General features: G+C 36.9%; 1 protein-coding gene across 4 annotated transcripts in view; it reads left to right on the top strand.

Annotated features, from left to right (window-relative positions):
- Positions 1-22,232, top strand: part of TRIM24 (tripartite motif containing 24) — a 132,995-nt gene that overhangs the window by 86,447 nt on the left and 24,316 nt on the right. The window contains exons 6-10 of one of the 4 annotated variants that reach the window (XM_072652607.1): positions 1,288-1,402; positions 4,340-4,486; positions 5,886-6,003; positions 8,503-8,669; positions 11,761-11,931. In XM_072652607.1, the coding sequence (XP_072508708.1) occupies positions 1,288-1,402; positions 4,340-4,486; positions 5,886-6,003; positions 8,503-8,669; positions 11,761-11,931 (718 nt within the window). Of the gene's footprint in view, positions 1-1,287; positions 1,403-4,339; positions 4,487-5,885; positions 6,004-8,502; positions 8,772-11,757; positions 11,932-22,232 lie in introns of all 4 variants that reach the window. The other 3 variants (XM_072652606.1, XM_072652605.1, XM_072652604.1) reach the window with 3 other exon arrangements.

Below are 22,232 nucleotides of genomic sequence, written 5' to 3'. Positions count from 1 at the left end.
ATTCTTAACAAGACCTCCAAAATCACAGCAACCTTAGGAAAATCACTTAGTGTCTCCGAGTCTCCATTTCCTCATGTTTAAAAACTGGGAGGCTTGAACTAGATGACCTCTAAGTTCATTCCACTCTTGTGATCCTTCACATTTGTTTCACCTGATTGTGCCCCTCAGCAGTCCACCCCTTTAATTTGTTTCATCGTCCAGTTATTCCACTTACTACTTTGTCACTTTGCCTCTTTGTGCTTTCCTATAAAGATTCTTCTTCTTCCTTAGGGATAGGGACTGGACCTGCGATTTCAGAGGTATATTGAAGTCCAGGTGAGGAGACTCTTAGCTTAGTGAGATGGTTAATCCCTTGCCCATGGTCACAAAGTCAGTTTGTGACAGAGGTTCAACTTGAACCCAGGTCTGCTTGACTTGCTATTTAATCCTTGTCCCATGTCCCTTTGTGGAAAACTATCTGGATTCTTTAAAGAATATGGAACATATATCTCACTTCTCTTAAAATTGAGAGGCAGGAAAAGCTAAGTTTGTTCACCCAATCTGTGAAGTATTCTTTCATTTCCCTATCTTCGGAAGCCTACCTATTTTTTAGCTTTTGCAAACCCATAAATACAATCTCCCTTCTCTTCTCCCCATCTACCTCGGCCACCATGAAAATCTTAATCTTACATCCTTTAGTCCAAATGCAAAATTTTAGATATTGACAGAGCCAATTAGAACAAAATGGTTTGTCATTGTGCTTGAGACTTAGAGGTCAGCTATTATTAATCAGTTGGGTGACCCATTTGGTCTCAAAGAGAAAAAAAGAGGCAATCCTTAAAGGCTATTGCCTTTGATCAACTATCAACTATCCAAAAATTGAAGTAAAACATCCTAGGGGCTACTCTCTAGCAAATTTGCCCTTCTAGTGTCTTTAGTTGAAATAGGTTTATTTATTAAGGTCCATTTTCTCAATCTTTCTGATAAACCATTACATTTATTAAAACATAATATAATTACCTTTCATTTGGCCAAATTCTTGATTTGTGGCTTGCATGATCATGTAATCCAAAATTTAGTTTCTAACCTTTTATTATCCTTTACATGATTGTGTTATCAACATTTTAATTTTGTAATTATCTTTCAGATACTTTTTGTGCTTATGGATAGTTTAGCCTAAACATGTAAGTTCTCAAGTTGATTAACCCTTGCCAGCTAGAAATGAACTTAAGGTATTTAAGCAATTTCAATAATTTCTTTTCGTCTTTAAGTTTCAGACTCCTCCTCCCTCCTTTTTTTTTTTCCCAGAATAATTGAAGTAAATCAAAATCAAAAGCAGGTGGAACAGGATATTAAAGTTGCTATATTTACCTTGATGGTAGAAATAAACAAAAAAGGGAAAGCTCTACTGCATCAACTAGAGGTAAGTTGTCTTTTTCTGAGATTGCACTATCCAGTTGAAATAGTGCTAGTATTGCAATTCCAGTTCTGTCATGTTAACTGTGATCATTTAACCTCTCTGTCTCTCCTGGAAAACAACCAAAATTAACACCTAGCTCACCCTGATCAGCCATCTGTGAGTATGAAAGTGATGATTAGTGTGTCGTAGCTCTGCAATTCTGTAAAAATCCTTTGTAAGCTATTAAGTCTTTTACAAATGCAAGATGATATAGCACTTGAAAAATATATTACTTTGCATTTATGAAATTTAAATTAGCTTTAGAAGATGGTGTTTACCTTTTAGTTACGGTGAAGCTCTGCGTTTTTAATTAGACATTTTACCTTGAATAATTTCTGTATGTACAGTTACCTCCTGTTTGATCTTTTAGTGAAATGTATTGAATTATTTTTCTTTGTGATTGGTTGAATTTCATCATTTTGAACAGAGCCTTTCTCACCTTCATCTTTTTCCCATTCCTAATATTTGAATGAGGAAATCATTGCAAAAGTAAAAATTGATAATTAATCTTAATGAGTGGGAATAATTGAGTAGTGACATTAATATAAAACCAAATTTGTTAGCGGTCCACAATATTTATGAGAATTCATTACAGGAAATTATATTTGGCACTCTTGAGAGCTGGAGGATTGCTCTTTACCTCAAGAATCCCATAGTGTAATTTTGGAAGCAACATTTCACATTGCTGTAACTATAATTGTTAGTTCTAACATCAGATAAGTGTTACAAATGAGTTCTTGACAGCTAATAGCTTATAAAATTTTAATTATCTAAGGTCCTCAACCTAAAGCCCATAAAAAGCCTCTATTCTCTTAATACTCCCATTGTATTATTGGTGGTAAGATGAAAAAGAAAGAAGGAAAGGTTAGTACCTATTGGTTGAAAAATACAGATATTTGGGTTAGCTGTAGTATATATGGCTGAGTATGAGGAATATTGATCATCTTAGGTTTTTCAACTTATCTAAGGCTAGATTCCAATCTGAATGGTGAGTTTTACAATTTTCTTTTTGTTTAGTATTAAATAAAAACAGCTTAATTGATAGCTATCCAAAGTGTTTTAGAACTGTAGCAAGGTATTTATTACATTTTGATTTTTATGAGCTGTAGATATTCAGGAAAAAAAGGAATAATTAAAATAGAGTAGGATAATAGAATTAGATTATTTCATCATATGTTATAGTACAACAAAATAGTAAAACCAAAATTGAAGAATGAAAGTAGGAGGGAGAAGTCAAGGATGACTCTTAAGCTTCAGAACTGAGTATTTAGGGGTATGATAGTACCCTCAGAAGTTGGGAAGTTTGAAGAAGAGAATTTAATGAATCACATTTTGAACATAGTGAGTTTGAGCTATCTGTAGTAAACTGAGAAGAGTTTAGAACAGTGTGGACCTGAATTCAGGAACAAGATGGGGGCTGGATATAAACATTAGGGAGTAATTTACATAGACATAATAGCAAAAATGAGATTATTAAGGGATAGAGTATATATAGAGAAATGAAGGTGGAGCACAGACCCTTGAAGGCTACCCATTCTAAGGGAGTGGGAGATTGAAAATGATTTAGCCAAAGAGATTGAAATTGTATTTTCCTCACCTTTGTAAGGTAGGTAGTCCACTTATTACTATCCTCATTTAACAGGGCAGGAAACTGAAGCCCAGAGAGTTACATGATTTCCCCTGGGTTACAGACCTAGTAACCATCTGAAGCAAGATTTCATCTTGAAACCATTGGCAAAATCCAGTGCTCACTCTTTTTCCCTCAGTGCCTTCTAATGTTATAAAAAATAAATGTTGAGGAAATTCTAAGGAAAGGCAGAAAATAGGACCTGAGATAGGTCTTTAAAAGTTAAGTAAGATTCAAATATATAGGCAAGTATCACAGTAAATATCTAGTTTAGATACCTAGTTTTAAATAATTATAACTGACTTTCATAGCATTTGAAGATTTTTAATCTTTTTCATGTTTCATTTCATATAATCTTTACCACAACTCCATTTTACAAATGAGAGACAGGATAGTATAGGCAGGGATAGAAGGCCAGTCTCAGAAAATATGGGTCCTCACCCTTAAATGTATACACTAACATCCCTTCTGAAAGCCTGTGTGTTGTGATCATAGCCCTCAGGCCCTCAGAAACAGAAGCGTTCCTGATCCATGTGTGGGCTCCCCACAAGTCTGAAGTACAAAAAGTTGAGACTATGGTTCGTGGTGACACCTCAGTGTTCTACTTACCTGACGGAAGATTCAGACCTCTTCTCCTTTAGTGCATGACAGTGATAACTAGGCTCATGGAGATTTGTGATAGAACCATGGGGTTTCTTTAATTGTAAAAGATCAGATTTGAGCATTCTTAAAGTCAGGGATCTTTTTCTAAGAAAATCACTTTAATGTTAGCAACAGCCTAGTAACAAAAATTCCTATTTACTTAACTACACTCAGTTGTTATATCCCTTGGTCATGATAATGACAGTTCAGTGAGACTTTGAGAAAAGCAACGAGTCTCCCAGCCATGACTAACTGAAGTAACTTGGCCTGGTTTTCCATCTGGAAAATAACTCTTGAATTTAGGCGGTGACCACTGTGTGTTTTTGAGAGCATTTCTTCCCTCTGGGGTTCACCAAAAGATACATGAAGTCACTCTGTTGCATGAAGGGTCTTCCTTTGTCTCATCCCAGTGTCAGGCTTCATTAGAGTAATGGTTTCTTCTTTGTCATTTTATCATAGTAGTGTGTTGCAGGGGTGTGGGAGGGTAGAGAGAAATGGCAAAATTTGGTCATTGTGAAAGAGTATATTGACTGTCTCTTAATTAGGTGCTTAGGACCTAAATGTGTGGGACTAGAGAGGTACTGAAGAACATCTGTGAAAGGTAGGACTCAGAAGTGTTTTCTTGGTTTCAGAGCCTTGCAAAGGACCACCGCATGAAGCTTATGCAGCAGCAGCAGGAAGTGGCAGGCCTTTCAAAGCAGTTGGAACACGTCATGCATTTTTCCAAATGGGCAGTTTCAAGTGGCAGCAGCACAGCTCTACTCTATAGCAAGCGCCTGGTAAAGGAGTTTTGGTTATTTCATATTTAAAATGCAGTGATATAGAAGAAATTTGTAAAATGGTCAGAATTTACAAAACTAGGAATATTTATATCAATCATAATCTCCCTGCATATCATTTTACTTTGTAAAAAACTCCTAGAAAAAAGCTGGCTTTACAGTTGATAATTTTATATTACTACCTGTACATTTTTCCTACCTTTGTTTCCCTACCACACTGTGTTCCATATACTTGAAGATCAATAAATATTTTTAATTTGTTAAAAAATTAATTTTTCCTGTGTGTGGCATATTGTATCTTCAATTATTATAGATAAATATTTTAATTTTATATTTCTACTCTTTAAACAAAGTAACTTCTTTGTTTCCATTCATACTTGGCTCCAACCTTCATCTCTTCATCTACTTTCCTTGTGTTAAGTGCAGTAATTCTCTTCAGATAGCTCTGGTATAAGGCTGATCTTTCCCTCTTAAGTGCTTCATGACCAACTTCTTTTTCTGCCACCTTCATGGTGGTGTGGTATGTAATATAAGATTTAACTCCCGGGGTTGGAGAGGAGTTCATCTAGGAGAAAACCTCTGTAGCTCCAGAATCACCTTCTAGCATTCCATTACTTGTAAGCCACAGTTGGGGAATTATAGGAGAGAAGTTTAGATCTATGACAGGTGGAAATTGGAAGGTATGCTTATTGTATGCCACAGTTATTTTTCTTTTTTTAATTGACATCCCTGTAAAAGGTTCCTAAACCACTATTTCCTCTTCCCCCACCCAATTTTGGGTTTTTTACTATATATGCTCCCCAGATTCTATGTGGATACATTCAGATTTTGAATGGGCAGTTAGGATTGATATTTGTATTTCTAAAATTTGTTTCTGAATGCATATTAAGTTTTCAGAAAGTTAAATAGCTTATTTTTTTAAATAGTTTTCTTTACATCTGGGAAGCTCTTTTTTTAAATTTGTTTCTTGTTTTCCGCATTCCCTTCTCTAAAATTTTGAGTTCTAAATTTTCTCCCCCTTCCTAAGACAGCATGCAACCTGATATAGATTATACGTGTACAATCATATTAAACATATTTGCACATTAGTTGTGTTTAAAGGAAAACCACGAGAAAGAAGAGGGAAAAAGAGAAAATAGTGGGAAGCTCTTAAGAGCCTAGAAAATCACTCACTGCAGCCATTGCTGGAACTCTTTTCTATCCAGACAGTTGATTCAGTAGCTTAAAGAAGACAGAGACTTGAGTGGTTGGAGTTGAGGGGAGGTCAAAGTTTTGTGTGTATGCATCTTTGTTTATTTCAACCTTCTTGTTGTTAAGATACAAAAAATTCTTAACAGCCCAAAATTCTCTTTACATGTCTGTTGACTTAATGTTCCATGTTTCTATTTTTCTTGTCTAGATCACATATCGATTACGGCACCTTCTTCGAGCCAGGTGTGATGCTTCACCTGTGACCAATAACACAATTCAGTTTCACTGTGATCCTAGCTTCTGGGCTCAAAATATTTTCAATTTAGGTAGGGTATTCCTTTCTATCTGTGTCTACAACTTTACCTGCCACTGTTTAGCTGATGTTATCAAAAATGATTTTCCTCTAAATACTTTTATCAGCCTATGTTATTTATATGTCTAATTTATCTGATCTGTTGCCTTGTAATGAAGAAATCCATTTATCCAGTGGAATGCCTTACCTCTTAGTATTTATTGCAGTGGTTATTCACAGTTTGCACTCAGTGATCCCTTTAGTCTTAAACCTGTAGAATGCTTCTCAGAATAATTTTTAAATGCATTAAACATGTGAATAAAACCAATTAAACTGAAATCCAGTTATCAAAACATTACACATGCACACACACACACAGAGTTTCCTAGATCTTAGATTAAAAACCTCTGGTCTAGTTCCAGTACTCTGAACTTATTGGCAGAATTTATTTATATTTATTTTTATTTAATATTTACATTCATGGGTAGAATTTGCTTCGACGTAAAAAATGTCACATCCAGAAAGAGGATCGCGAAGAAAAGTATGGCTTGCTGGCATAAATGCTGGCAAAACTGTAAGGGCAAAAGGAAACTACAGTGCCTTAAAAGTGAAGGGAACCTAAGCAGAAAGTTTTTTTAAGTTTAAGATGCCCAGAGGCTTATTTGAGAGTTAGTGACATCTGTTTTGTATAACAGTTCATTAAACACTTATGCACATGTAGGGATGGAGTATTTGGCTTAAGGCAATACTTGTGACTATCGATATAGGGTGATACAGTCATAGAAAAGTTGACTTAAATCAGGGGTTCTTAACCATTTTTTGTATCGTGGAACTCAGGTAATGTGGTGAAGTCTATGAACTCCTTTTAAGAGATAAGATGGTGTATTTTGATTCTGTGTCTTTCCCACCTTTTCTCCTTTCCTCCTTGCCATCTTCCCCTTCCCTTTCCTCTTATTTTGCTGAGGATAATGTTCATCAGCTTTTCGTGGGCCCCATCCCACTTCTAAATAGGTATCAGACTTTGACTTGCTTACTTTTTTGACCTGGGTCTGTTCAGCCCTCCTCAGGCAGCTTGCTAGCCCCTTTTTATTTGCTAGACTTTGTGTGAATACCTGATTAGTAGCCCATTTGCAGCTTAGAACTCCAGAGCTCAAACTATACATCAACCTCAGCTTCTGTGGTAACTGATTGCAGAGTTATACCACCATACCCTGTTTAAAATAATGTTTTTAAATGCATATAATGGAATATATTGGATTATAAAGGAAATAAATCATATTGAAATAAAGATTAATTCTTTTCCCATTCAAATGTACATCTCTCCACCGACTCATTCGACATCTATGGCTCCCAGGTTAAAACCTCTGACTTAAAATGGTCACTTTCTCAAATGCTTACCCAATGTGAATTGCTTTCTCCAATCTCTCATCAGAACATATCCACAAATGTAAATATTTATATTATTGTAAGTAAAGTGCTGAGGAGCGGTGAATTGGGATTCTTCCGGGAACACCTCCTAGAGGGGATGTATTTTAAAGGAAGTGATGAACATGAGGATGCTATTCCAGGTGAAGAGAACATCATATTGTAAGATGTTAAAGGCTTTGTGTGCTGCTATTTCTCCTCAGAGTCTATGTCAAGATGTAGTAAGAAATCAGATGGAAGATATTTGAAAGGGCCTGAAAGCCACACAGAAAAGCTTAGATTTGATATCTCAGGGAAGCAAGTTAGGAGACTGCTGCAGTAACTCAGCTGCAAAGTGAACATGGAGTTAACTCAATTAATTCCTATCAGATCAGTCAGTTTACTGTAAAGCAGCATACCTGACTTGTGACCATTCTAAACTTGTTTGTACTTCCCCTGGGAAAATCTCCTGGCCGCCCCCGTCAGCCTATCTACCAGGTGATACCTCTAGTGGTTAGAACCTTCTTCATTACATTGATTTGAACTCTCTTTGTAACTCTAACTTGGGGGGAAGGGGGGAGATAGAAATAGGTGTGTTGTTTAAAAAAAAAATGGTGAGTTAAGGAATAGAAGTCACGTACTTTCCCATCCCCCAAGATTTTTAATATAGATAGATATGATAGTTGTACTAGTGATAGTGAGGGAAGCAGTGGGAAACAGTAATTTTCACAGAGAAAGAAACCATATGAATAAACAGACTTTTATTGATAGTTTATAGAAAGAAGACAAAATCAGGACAGGCCGGAACCATGCTGGATATTTAGTAGTTCATGAATTAAGAGTAAGAACCTCTACTGAGGGCAGCATTCCTGAAATCAAGCTGGATAAAAAAAAATTTAAGGTGCACTAAGAGGAGAGTGTCTGACTTGTTGGATGAACAGATAGATCAGAAAGGGGGATCATGTAGAGAGTGAATTGATGAGGTGACTGATAAATGTGAGTCAATAAAATGACTATAGTAAATAGCTTTTAGATGCATAAGCTTATTTCATGGGATTGCTGTTTAGATTTTAAAACAATATTCAGTTTGTCAGAAAAATATTAAATTTGACTTTTTTTTTTTTATCAGGTTCTTTAGTAATCGAGGATAAAGAGAGCCAGCCACATTTGCCTAAGCAGAATCCTGTGGTGGAACAGAATTCACAGCCACCAGGTGGTTTATCTTCAAACCAATTATCCAAGTTTCCAACACAGATCAGCCTAGCTCAATTACGACTCCAACACATGCAGCAACAGGTAATGGCTCAGAGACAGCAGGTGCAACGGAGGCCAGCACCTGTGGGGTTACCAAACCCTAGAATGCAGGGGCCCATCCAGCAGCCTTCCATCTCTCATCAGGTAAATTTGGAAGTCAGCTCTGCCCCAATTTAGCTTCTTCTAGTGTAAATGTGTTAACTCACTCTTAAAGAGAGAGAGCTACATTTCTTATCAGTTTATGGTAAGCCTCCCTCCCACCAAAATTTCAGTATATGAACCTGTTGATCTGCAAATGACCTGTTGATTATTAGTCCTAGTTTAACCATTTGGATTTAATGGATCAATTTATTTCCTTCTTTAAATTGGCCATTTCTACTAAAATTGCTATAATAGAGACACAGTCTATAGGAAAACTTGATGAATATTTTAAAACATTTGAATAAAAACCATGACACTTTCTAGATACTAATTGAAAAATTATATGAGAGAATCATATTGACATGATTATATGAGAGAATCATTGAAATAAGCATGGTATTGGATATAAGGTCCTACATTTTCCAGATATTTTGTACATGTCTTGAAATGAGAATACTCCTGCTAGATTAGAATAAAAGGTTTAAATGTTTGGAGTGTGGTTTTTTGGTATTTTTTTTTTTTTAATTTTAGGAATTCTAGAAAAATTCTGTTTAACAGCTTAAAGGGCAATATATTTACTAATTCTTATTACCCTTACAATATAGTCTTAGGAAAGACTTTGAGAAAAGAAGAGTTACTCTGACTTTATAAAATAGAGTTTTGTAGAGATAACTCCTTTGAAAGTTAGATAATCTGGTTTAAAATCCTGGTTTCTTGTGTTTATTACTTGTGTGACCTTTATGGCATGTTAACAGCTTTAGTTTTATCTTGTATACAAGGAACTCTTTCTTGTTATATGCAAGAACCCTTGGACTAGATGGAGTAATTCACTTTCAGTTAAAAGTTCTGGGATCCTCTCAATAAAAGTGAAGTTTCTAATTGTCATTTCCAGTTTAAGGTAGTTTCATTAGCATATTCTTAGTAGAGTCTTCAAGCAATAAAAAGGATTTTCTTTTTGCAAATAAAAGAGTTTGGTTTTTTCTTCCAGGGGGTAAGGGCAGGACAGGGGGGAAGAAACACAAAATCAGCATCTTATGATCACTATCTTGGTTATACATTTTATTTCCTCCACTTTTAACTCTCTCACCCAATTCATCATATTTGTTTACTTGCTGTCTTTCACCTACCTACCCCATAATGCTATCTTCTTTGTACTCTTTAAATTAGTAACATGTTAGTTTGTTTCATGTTCATTTTCTTCCATTTTTTTCTTGTTTCCAAAGGTACATATAAACAGATAAATAAATGTCTGTATGTATCTTTGGCACTTCAAAAGAATACCTTTCTATCACTACTATAGGGGATAAAGGCATTTGGGGCACTTTCAGATCTTACCTCTTATTATTTTTTTGCTTTTACCCTTTTCTAAACTATCATTCTATTACTCTGCCTTTGCCCAGATGGTATGGTTGGGAGTACTGTACTGACCTCCCCTCCCCTCTTCTGCCCTTCTCTTCCTCTTTTGTATCCCCCAAAAAGATGAAAAACCTAATCAACCCTGTGAGGTTATAGGATTAAGTAATACCAACATTGCCAGATATGGAAGAATATATTTTGCTTGTGGATGTATTTTATCAGATAAAATACATTAAAACCCATTTTTATACTCATGTTAAGGAATATATATATATAACCTGTCCAGTAGGCTTCTTTTTTTATAAGACCTATTGAATGATAGTTTATTACAAGGGGTAGTCCAAAATTTACACTTAAATCCACAGGTGCAAATGTATGGACAAGCAAAAATATAATTATATAAATCTAATATATACATATATGTGAAGTATACTCACACATTCTTTACCTGAGCATGCATGTACATGCACATGTAGGGTAGGGGAAGGTGAAACTATCCATACAGTACTCCCAGCCATGCAAGTTAGGCCCTTCAGGGAAAGACACAATCAGATAGCTAGTTAAAACAACTCTGCATAAGCAGAGAGAGAGAGTGTGTGTGTGTGTGTGTGTGTGTGTATACACATGTAAATTAGGCACATAAATGCTTGTTGACTGGTATATATTCTGCGTAGACAAATTCTAATAACATATCGACCAGATGCAGATGCAGGTCATGCGTTCCCGGGTGAAATGTCTGATAAGAGAGTATGGAGAGGTAGCTTAGCGTAGTGGAAAAGAATGTTTTAGTTTAAATCCAGCAGGCCTTAAATTTCTATTCTACTTCTAATCCTAAGTATTTTTATGTAAAGAAGGAAGTGTGTTTTAAGTATTTAGTATGTGTCCATCAGTGTGATGAGCACTCATATACTAATGGGAAAAGCAGGATGGTGCTCACCCTCTAGGAACTTACATTCTCTTAGTGGGGACAAAATGTATATGAGAACACTTACCAAGCCAGGACACATTGTCAGGAAAGCACAGGAGTAGTGAATGGAGTATTTAGAGCCAAAGGATATATCTTTCCATGGAGTGGCATGTAGGTGACATTTTTGTTTCCAGAGAAGAGTGAATGGCACACAGGGAATCACCTGCAAGAGTAGAGCCTAAAGGTGGCCAAGAGCAGGAACCTTGGGGCCTGATGCCAGCAGGAGTTCTAAGTCATCAATCAGATACTGAAGGGTGGGGGGCAGGGGTAAGTAAGTCATGGAAGCTCCTCAAATTTCCAGTTTTCTTCTTGTCAAATGGGGCTAATTGTATGTGTACTCTCTATGCCTCTAGGTTATTGAAAGAAAAACTTCTTAAACCTTAAAGCACTGCAGAAATGAATTGTTATAAAATGGCATAAAACTTGATTATACAATAGTAATTGTTTTTACGTATTCCAGGAACCTGATAAATATAACCCCATCAAGAATTGTACCAACTTCACATAAATAAAAGGAGTTTCTTCCATGTAAAATCTTTTCTTATTGTTTTATTCTTGGGCATTCTCATTTCCAATGAAAAGATAAGCATTTTCTGCAGCTTACATTTTTTTTTAAAAAAAAAAAATAATAACTTGGGTTTTTTGTTTGTTTGTTTGTTTTTTTAGCAGCCCCCTCCTCGCTTGATAAATTTTCAAAATCACAACCCCAAACCCAATGGACCAGTTCTCCCTCCTCATCCTCCTCAGCTGAGATATCCTCCTAACCAGAATATACCACGGCAAGCAATAAAACCCAATCCACTACAGATGGCATTTTTGGCCCAGCAAGCCATAAAACAGGTAACATTTTTTTACTTAGCTATAATTTGCACACTCCTAAATAAAGTCATAAATGAGCCAGCTTTAAATTTCTTTAATAATCATGTCATATTGCTTTGTTATTTCTCCACAATTCATAAGATTCCTAATGTTTGATATTTATAATTTTCCCCCATATGATCTGTTGTTTTCCCCACCTCCTCAGTGATGTAAGGGCAAGCGTGGAATAATTGTTCATGGGATTGTAACTACCCTTCTAACAGATTTGAACATCTGGGAGGGATATTAGGATGTAAGAATGAATACTAAGAAACCTTGCTAGAAGGTTACCCTTAAAAGAAACAGTATAGAAATTCTAAGTTTCAGATTTTCTCCCTCCCTCCACTCTTCCCCCACTCATTGAAAAGGAAAGAAATATAATACTGATTACATGTAAAATTTCATGCAAAATATTTTTACATAAGTCAAGTTCCAGCCCCCATTTCTTCTACTCTCTAATCCCTCAGCCCACATCCCCACCCCAGAAAAAAAATACGTTTCAGTCTGCACTGTCGGTACTTTAGTTCTTTATATGGACATGGATTGTATTCTTAATCATGTGTCCTTTGGAATTGCCTTCAAGGATCATTATGTTAATCAGGGTAACCAAGTCTTTCAGTTTATCGTTGTTAACAGTATGGTTGTTCCCGTGTGTAAAGTTTCCCTGGTTCTGCTCACTTCACTTTGTATCAGTTTGTAGAAATTCTAGGTTTTTCTTAAAACATCCCCTTCATCATTCCTTACAGCACAATAATATTCCATCACATTTTTCTACCGTGTTGTTCAGCCATTGCCTTTTCTTGGCTGTCCTCTTAAGTTTCTTCATATCCATCCTTAAACTACATTGATAGCCCTCCTAATGTCCACCCCCACACATGCACCATATTGATGTGAGTGAATGGTACCATGTATTGAAGATATCAACTGAATAGATAAGTAGTGCCTAAAATGTCTTTTTATTACTGTGTCATGAGAAACCTGAGTTGTTTATTTGTAGTTTTGGTGGGCTTTAAATAAAAATATTTTTTGAAGCTGTGTGCTTCTTAGAAGCACTTATTTTCTATGCTCTCAAAATATCTGGGACCACACTTTATATACATACCTATTCTCATTTTAATGGGTTTGAGATCATAGGATTTGGGGTCAAAATCTGGTTATTCTCCTCACTCTCTTTGTGATCTTAGGCAAGTCACTTAACTTGGGCCTCAGTTTCCTCTTGTCAAAAAGGGGTTAAACTCAATGACCTCTGAGGTTCCTTCCAGATCTGAATCTCTGATCATCTTACTTAACCTATTTGTTCACTTAATTCATCTGTTTGTTTGGTGTGAGTCTTTGATTCCATCTCAAATACTTTTCTTTTTTTTAATTTATTTATTTAACTTTTAACTTTCATTTTCACAAAATTTTGTGTTCCAAATTTTCTCCCCTTTTGTCCCCTCCCCCCACCCCAAAACACCAAGCATTCTAATTACCCTTATCACCAATCTGCTCTCTCTTCTGTCATCCCTCTCTGCCCTTGTCTCCATCTTCTCTTTTGTCCTATAAGGCCAAATAACTTTCTGTACCCCTTTACCTGTATTTCTTATTTCCTAGTGGCAAGAGCAATACTCGACAGTTGTTCCTAAAACTTTGAGTTCGAACTTCTCTTCCTCCCTCCCTCCCCACCCCTTCCCTTTGGAAGGCAAGCAATTCAATATAGGCCAAATCTGTGTAGTTTTGCAAATGACTTCCATAATAGTTGTGTTGTATAAGACTAACTATATTTCCCTCCTCCTATCCTGTCCCCCATTACTTTTATTCTCTCTTTTGATCTTGTCCCTCCCCATGAGTGTTGACCTCAAATTGCTCCCTCCTCCCCATGCCCTCCCTTCCGTCCTCCCCCCCACCCTGCTTATCCCCTTAACCCCCACTTTCCTGTATTGTAAGATAGGTTTTCATACCAAAATGAGTGTGCATTTTATTCCTTCCTTTAGTGGAATGTGATGAGAGTAAACTTCGTGTTTTTCTCTCACCTCCCCTCTTTTTCCCTCCACTAATAAGCCTTTTGCTTGCCTCTTTTATGAGAGATAGTTTGCCCCATTCCATTTCTCCCTTTCTCCTCCCAATATATTTCTCTCTCACTGCTTGATTTCATTTTTTTAAGATATGATCCCATCCTCTTCAATTCACTCTGTGCACTCTGTCTCTATGTGTGTGTGCATGTGAGTGTGTGTACTCCCACCCAGTACCCAGACACTGAATAGTTTCAAGAGTTACCAATATTGTCTTTCCATGTAGGAATGTAAACAGTTCAACTTCAGCAAGTCCCTTAAGACTTCTCTTTGCTGTTTAACTTTTCATGCTTCTCTTCATTCCTGTGTTTGAAAGTCAAATTTTCTTCTCAGCTCTGGTCTTTTCATCAAGAATGCTTGAAAGTCCTCTATTTCATTGAAAGACAAATTTTTCCCCTGAAGTATTATACTCAGTTTTGCTGGGTAGGTGATTCTTGGTTTTAGTCCTAGTTCCTTTGACTTCTGGAATATCCTATTCCATGCCCTTCGATCCCTTAATGTAGAGGCTGCTAGATCTTGTGTTATCCTGATTGTAAATCCACAATACTTGAATTGTTTCTTTCTAGCTGCTTGCAATATTTTCTCCTTGACCTGGGAACTCTGGAATTTGGCCACAATGTTCCTAGGAGTTTCTCTTTTTGGATCTCTTTCAGGAGGTGATCTGTGGATTCCTTGAATACTTATTTTGCCCTCTGGTTCTAGAATGTGAGGGCAGTTTTCCTTGATAATTTCATGAAAGATGATGTCTAGGCTCTTTTTTTGATCATGGCTTTCAGATAGTCCCATAATTTTTAAATTGTCTCTCCTGAATCTATTTTCCAGGTCAGTTGTTTTTCCCATGAGATATTTCACATTATCTTCCATTTTTTCATTCTTTTGGTTTTGTTTTGTGATTTCTTGGTTTCTCATAAAGTCATTAGCCTCCATCTGTTCCATTCTAATTTTGAAAGAACTATTTTCTTCAGTGAGCTTTTGAACCTCCTTTTCCATTTGGCTAATTCTGCTTTTGAAAGCATTCTTCTCCTCATTGGCTTTTTGAACCTCTTTTGCCAATTGAGTTAGCCTATTTTTCAAGGTGTTACTTTAGCAGGGTGCTGACCTGCTGTTCATGCTTTACCTGCATGTCTCTCATTTGTCTTCACAGTTTTTCCTCCACCTCTCTAACTTGATTTTCAAAATCTTTTTGAGCTCTTCTATGGCCTGAGCCCATTGAGTGGGCTGGGATACAGAAGCCTTGACTTCTGTGTCTTTCCCTGATGGTAAGCATTGTTCTTCCTCATCAGAAAGGAAGGGAGGAAATGCCTGTTCACCAAGAAAGTAACCTTCTATGGTCTTATTCTTTTCCCTTTTCTGGGCATTTTCCCAGCCAGTGGCTTGACTTCTGAATAATCTCTTCACACCCACTTCACCTCCTGATCCTCCCAGCCAGCACTTGGGGTCTGAGATTCAAATGCTGCTTCCCAGCCTCAGGGCTTTATGCGGGGGCAGGGCTGCTATTCAGTGTGAGATCAAGTTCAGGTGCTCAGGTGGGGGCAGGGCCGCCTCACTGTCTCAGTTCCCTCAGGGGGTTTATGCAGAGACCTTCAACAATGGATCCTGGATCCTGCCTGCTTTGGGAGCCCCAGTCTGCTCCTGCTTCTGCTGCTGCCTCCCCAGGGGGCCCGAGCCACGGGGACACCCCACTCCCCTGTTGGCCACCTAGAAAGACTCTCTCACCGACCCTTGTCACCTGTGGGTGGAGGGACCCGCGCGGCTGCTGGTGATTCCGTCCCCGAAGCCTGCTGGGATCTGCTCCTCTCGGTGCCACGCGGCCAAGGTAGGGCTGGGCTGGGCTCCCGGTCCGGGCGCAACGGACCTTTCACGTCAGGTCTGTCTGGAACAGAAATCTCTTATGCTCCGTTGTTCTGTGGCTTCTGCTGTTCCAGAATTTGTTGCTCCAGAATCTTTTTTACAGATATTTTATGGGCAGTGGGTTCGGAGCTAGCATATCCTGCGTCTTTCTATTCCGCCATCTTGGCTCTGCCCCTACTTTTCGTTTTTCATTCACTTTTTCATTGATTTTTTAAAATTTAGTGGAAAATATGCTTAATGTTTTTTAATTTTCAAATTCCTTTTTTTGTGTTAATCCTTTTGCTAATACTCCAAATTATTTGAGAAAGGTATTTTTCTGTCACAAATTAATGCATTAAGCAATTTCATTGCAATAATTTTTTTGCATTGTATTTATCTTCTATGATTTATAGAGGAATTATTATGGAATGAAGTTAAATTGTTCATACCACTCTTTATAAAATAAGATACTTATAAATTATAGAAACCGTGTGTATGTGTACGTATGTGTGTACCTATGTACACACTTACATAGAACTAGAAATGTGTTTTAAAAAACAAGTTACTTCCCCCACCTCCCGTTTACCTAATGTAGTATTAGTGTTATTGTGAACAATTGCATCTTTAATATAAGTAACTTCACCCCCATTTAAAAAAAAATTATTGCTCACTTATATGACTTTATAAATACTATAGTGAAGATAACATAATTTTAATTAATGAATGGTCATTTTGAATAGGAATTATTGTACTTGAATATGGTGTCTGTAGTTGGTTTGTTCTAAGGTCCCTTTCACCTTTTAATCCTATCATCCTGAATGGTCCCAGGCTTTTGCCTTTCCTAAGTGTTAGTTTTATTTTTTCCTTGTCTCTCAGTGGTTAACTCTCATTTTGTGTGTGTTTTTATTTATTTATTTTGACTTTTCAGCATTCATTTCCACAAAATTTTGAGTTCCAAATTCTCCCCATCTCTCTCCTCAACCCCCCAAAACCCTGTGCATTCTGATTGCCCCTTCCACCAATGTGCCCTCCCTACTAACACCCCTCCCTTCCCTTATCCCCATCTTCTCTCTGGTCCTGTAGTGCAAGATAGATTTCTACGCCCCATTACCTGGATTTCTTATTTCCCAGTTATATGCAAGAACAGCACTCAACATTTGTTCATAAAACTTTGAGTTCCAACTTCTCTTCCTTCCTCCCTCCCCACCCATCCCCACTGAGAAGGCAAGCAATTTAGTATAGGCTATGTATGTGTAGTTTTGCAAATGACGTCCATAATAGTCATGTTGTGTAAGACTAACTACGTTTCCCTCCATCCTATCCTGTCCCCCATTTCTTCTATTCTCTCTTTTGACCTTGTCCCACCCCAAAAGTGTTAACTTTTAATTGCTCCCTCTTCCCATTGCCCCCCTTCCATCATCTCCCCTTTTATGAGAGATAATTTGCCCCATTCCATTTCTCCATTTCTCCTCCCAATATATTCCTCTCTCATCCCTGAATTTTATTTTTTTGTTCAACTTTAATAAGTCCCTTGTGATTTCTCTTTCCTGTTTACCTTTTCATGCTTCTCTTGATTCTTGTGTTTGAAAGTACTTTATTTCATTAATTTTGCTGGGTAGGTGATTCTTGGTTTTAATCCTAGTTCCTTTGACTTCTGGAATATCATATTCCATGCCCTTCTATCCCTTAGTGTAGAAGATGCTAGATCTTGTGTTATCCTGATTGTATTTCCACAATACTTGAATTGTTTCTTTCTAGCTGCTTGCAATATTTTCTCCTTGACTCTGGAATTTGGCCACAATATTCCTAGGAGTTTCTCTTATTGGATCTCTTTCAGGAGGTGATCAGAGGATTCTTTCAATATTTATTTTGCCCGTTGGTTCTAGAATGTGAGGGCAGTTTTCCTTGATAATTTCATGGAATATGATGTCTAGGCTTTTTTTTGATAGTGGCTTTCAGGTGGTCCCATAATTTTTAAATTGTCTCTCCTGGATCTATCATCCAGGTCAGTTGTTTTTCCTATGAAGTCTTCAATTTTTTCATTCTTTTGGTTTTGTTTTGTAATTTCTTGGTTTCTCATAAAGTCATTAGCTTCCATCTGTTCCATTCTAATTTTGAAAGAACTATTTTCTTCAGTGAGCTTTTGAACCTCTTTTTCCATTTGGCTAATTCTGCTTTTTAAAGCGTTCTTCTCATTGGCTTTTTGAACTTATTTTGCCAATTGAGTTAGCCTATTTTTAAAGGTGTTTTTTTCAGCATTTTTGGGGGTCTCCTTTGGCAAGCAACTGTTGAGTCACTTTCCATGCTTTTCTTGCATCACTCTCATTTCTCTTCCCAATTTTCCCTCCACCTCTCTTATTTGATTTTCAAAATCCTTTTTTAGCTCTTCCATGGCTTGAAACCATTGAATATTTATTTTGGATGTTTGAGGTACAGAAATCTTGACTTTTATGTCTTTCCTTGATGGTAAATATTGTTCTAACTCATCTGAAAGGATGGGAGAGAATACCTGTTCACCAAAAAAGTAACCTTCTGTAGTCTTTTTTTTTCCCTTTTTTGGGCATGTTCCCAACCAGTTACTTGACTTTTGGGTCCTTTGTCAAGAGTAGGGTATATTCTGGGGACCTGTAAGATCTCAGTTTCTCCAAAGTGGCACAATCAAGCCTGCACACTGCTGTGGGAGCAACCAGAAAACTTTTGTGCCCAGAATCTGCAAGCAGTAGAATTTCCACTCTACAACCACCTTGCCTCCAGTTCCCCCATGCCAGCACTGGGGGGCTGAGATTCAGATCAGCTGCTTAATTCCCCCAGGGTCTTTACACTGAGGCTCCAACAGTGCCTGCCATGGCCATTACCGCTTGGGGCCAGGCCTAGTGGAGGACCATGCTCCTTTGTCAAGGAGGTGAAAAAGCTCTGTCACTGACCTTTAAAGCTGGCTCTGGCATTTGTGGTTTGGGCAAGTCTGGGAAACTGCGCTCTGCTCTGCATCTGGTGCAACACACCTTTCCCACTGGCCTTCCAGGTCACCCTGGATTGGAAATTTCCACTCTGTCGTTCTGTGGCTTCTGCTGCTCTAGATATTTTTATACTATTTCAGAGTTGTATTATTACATTGCATTTATTATTATGTTACAATTATTATACAATCATTTATTTCCTGTGGGTGTTGATCTGGAAAATGCGTACCAAGTTTTTAAACATCATGAGTTTCATTTATGCAGCTGGGTCATCATAGCCCAGAAGGATTGTTACTCATATTTCTTAGATGAGGAAATTCAGGCTTTTGGTGCCATATCCAAGGTAACAAAGTTAGTAATTCGTAGTACTTGGACAGGAGCCTAGGTCTTCTGTGAAGTGTCAAATCTATTATAGTTCGACGTGTATAAGTATGTATAAACTCATTACAGGTATCGAACATGTGCCCAGGGAGGTTAGCAAAAAGAAAGAAGGGCCACCAAAATATTTGGAGTAGCACTCCTTGTAGCAGCAAATTGGGGGGGGGGGGGGAGCAGGGAGTAGATACCAGTTTATTGAAGAATGCCTGTGCAAATTGTGGTACATAAATGTGATGGAATTAGTGTTGCAAGATATCATGAATATGCTAAATAGAAATGGGAAGAATTGTTCACCAAGGTAAAGTACAATAAACAAAATCCACAGAATAATATATACAATGATTACAAAACATACCTACACGATGGTTTCTGTAACGTAAATGGAAATATCCACAGCCAAACATGACAAACTGAGTACTGTGAAATTATAATTCTCACACTTGACCCCAGAGAAAAGAAAGCGCACAAAGTACCTTATTCCGATAGTTTGGGGAGGGAAACCTTACATATAACAGATTTTTTCAACATATTGGTTATATTTGCTGAACTGTTTGTTTTTCCTGTTTTGTTTTGTTTTTTAATTTTTTTTTTTTTTAGACTTTGCCTTAACAGTCACATTATTCCAAGGAGGCAAAGGAAGGGGAGGGAATTCATTGGGAAATGAATAAACATATAAGAACAACATATTTGTAAATGTAATGTAATGTAAATGTAAACATTACTTTTTTAAAAAAGATTTTTTTATTATTTTATTTGTTTTCAGTGTTCTACAATCATTTCCATATAACTTAGATTTTTTTCTCCCTCCTTCCCCCATCCTTCCCTGAGATGGCATACAATGTTATATAGGTTGTACACACACATTCCTATTAAATACGTTTTCACCTTAGTCATATTTCATAGAAGAATTAAAATGAAGGGGAGAAATCATAAAACGAACCAAAGCATAATATAAAAGAAATGATCAGTTACATTCTGCGATCAAATTCCATAGTTCTTTCTCTAGATGTGTAAGGCATTTTGCTGTGAGAACTTTGGGAATTTTAAGTTCTTGCATGACAATGTAGTTCTAAGTCTACTAGAAAAAATCCTCACACACTATATTTGTTGCTGTGTATAAAGTTGTCCTGGTTCTGCATCTTTTGCTCAGCATCAGATCATATCAGTTTTTCCAGGCCTCTCTGAAGTGTTCCTGTTCATCATTTCTTACAGCACAATAGTATTCCATTACATTCATATACCTCAATTTATTCAGCCATTCCCCAATTGATGGGCATCCCCTTGAATTGATTTCCAGTTTTTGGCCACCACAAATAGTACTGCTATAAATATTTTTGTACATGTGGGACCCTTTCCCAATTTTATAATCTCTTGGGGCTACAGTCCTAGAAGTGGTATTGCTGGGTCAAAGGGTATGCACATTTTTGTAGCCCTTTGGGCATAGTTCCAAATTGCTCTCCAGAATTGGTGTTCCAACTCTCCCACATTTTCTCCAACATGTATCATCCTGTTTTGTCTTGTTAGCCAATCTGATAAGTGTGATGTGGTACCTCAGAGTTGGTTTGATTTGCATCTCTCTAATCCATAATGATTTAGAGCATTTTTTCATGTAACTATAGATAAGTTTGATTTCTTTCTCTGAAAACTGCTTGTTAGTGTCCTTTGACCATTGATCAATTGGGGAATGGCTTGTATTCTTGTACATTTGACTCAGTTCTCTATATATTTTAGAAATGAGGCCTTAATCACAGACACCAGATGCAAAGATTCTTTCCCAGTTTTCCGCTTCCCTCCTAATCTTGGTTGCATTGGGTTTGTTTGTGCAAAAACTTTTCAATTTAATGTAATCAAAATTGTCCATTTTGCATTTCATAATGTTTTCTCTTGTTTAGTCAAATTCTTCTCTTCTTCATAAATCTGATAAATAACACTATTCCTTGCTCCACTAATTTGTTTATAGTATCAGTCTTTATACCTACATCATGTACCCATTTGGACTTTATTCTTGTGTACGGTGTCAGGCATTGGTCTATGCCTAGTTTCCACCATACTGTTATCCAGTTTTCCCAGCAATTTTTGTTGAGCAATGAGTTCTTATCCCAGAAACTGGGTTCGATACATTTATCAAATAGTAGATTGCTATATTCATTAACTACTGTATCTTGGATACCTAACCTACTACACTGGTCTACCCTTCTGTTTTTTAGCCAGTACCAAGTGCTTTTGATAATTGCTGCTTTATGATACAATTTGAGATCTGGTAGAGCTAGGCCACCTTCCCTAGCATTCAAAAGGTCCTTGATATTCTGGACCTTTTGTTATTTAACATGAATTTTGGTAATATTTTTTCTAGCTCTACAAAATAATTATCTGATCATTTGATTGGTATGGCACTGAATAAGTAAATTAATTTAGATAGAATTGTCATTTTTATTATATTGGCTCAGCCCATCCATGAGCAAGTGTTGTTTTTCCACTTACTTAGATCTGACTTTATTTATGTGAGAAGTGTTTTGTAATTGTGTTCATATAGTCCCTGGGTTTGTTTTGGCGGGTAGACTCCCAAATATTTTATAGTGTGGGTTTATTTTGTAACCTGACACTTTGCCAAAGTTGTTTATTATTTCAAGTAATTTTTTACTTGATTCTCTAAATATATCTTCATATCATCTGCAAAGAGTGATAGTTTAGTTTCTTCTTTGCCTATTCTAATTCCTTCCATTTCTTTTTCTTATTGCTACAGCTAACATTTCTAGTACCATATTGAATAATAGTGGTGATAATGGACATCCTTGTTTCACCCCAATCTTTCTGGATATGCATCTAGCTTATCCTCATTGCATATAATACTTGCTGAAGGTTTTAGGTAGATACTGCTTATTATTTTATGGAAAGTTCCATTTATTCCTGCGTTCTTCAGTGTTTTCTGTAAGAATGGGTGTTGTATTTTGTTAAAAGTTTTTCTGCATCTATTGAGATAATCATGTGGTTTCTATTAGTTTTCTTGTTGATATGATCAATAATGTAATAGTTTTCCTTAATATTGAACCAGCCCTGCGTTCCTGGT

This window comes from Notamacropus eugenii, chromosome 3 (assembly GCF_028372415.1).
Source record: "Notamacropus eugenii isolate mMacEug1 chromosome 3, mMacEug1.pri_v2, whole genome shotgun sequence".
NCBI lineage: Eukaryota > Metazoa > Chordata > Mammalia > Diprotodontia > Macropodidae > Notamacropus > Notamacropus eugenii.
Note: the sequence above shows the minus strand (reverse complement) of the source record. Positions and strands in the feature narration are given on the sequence as shown.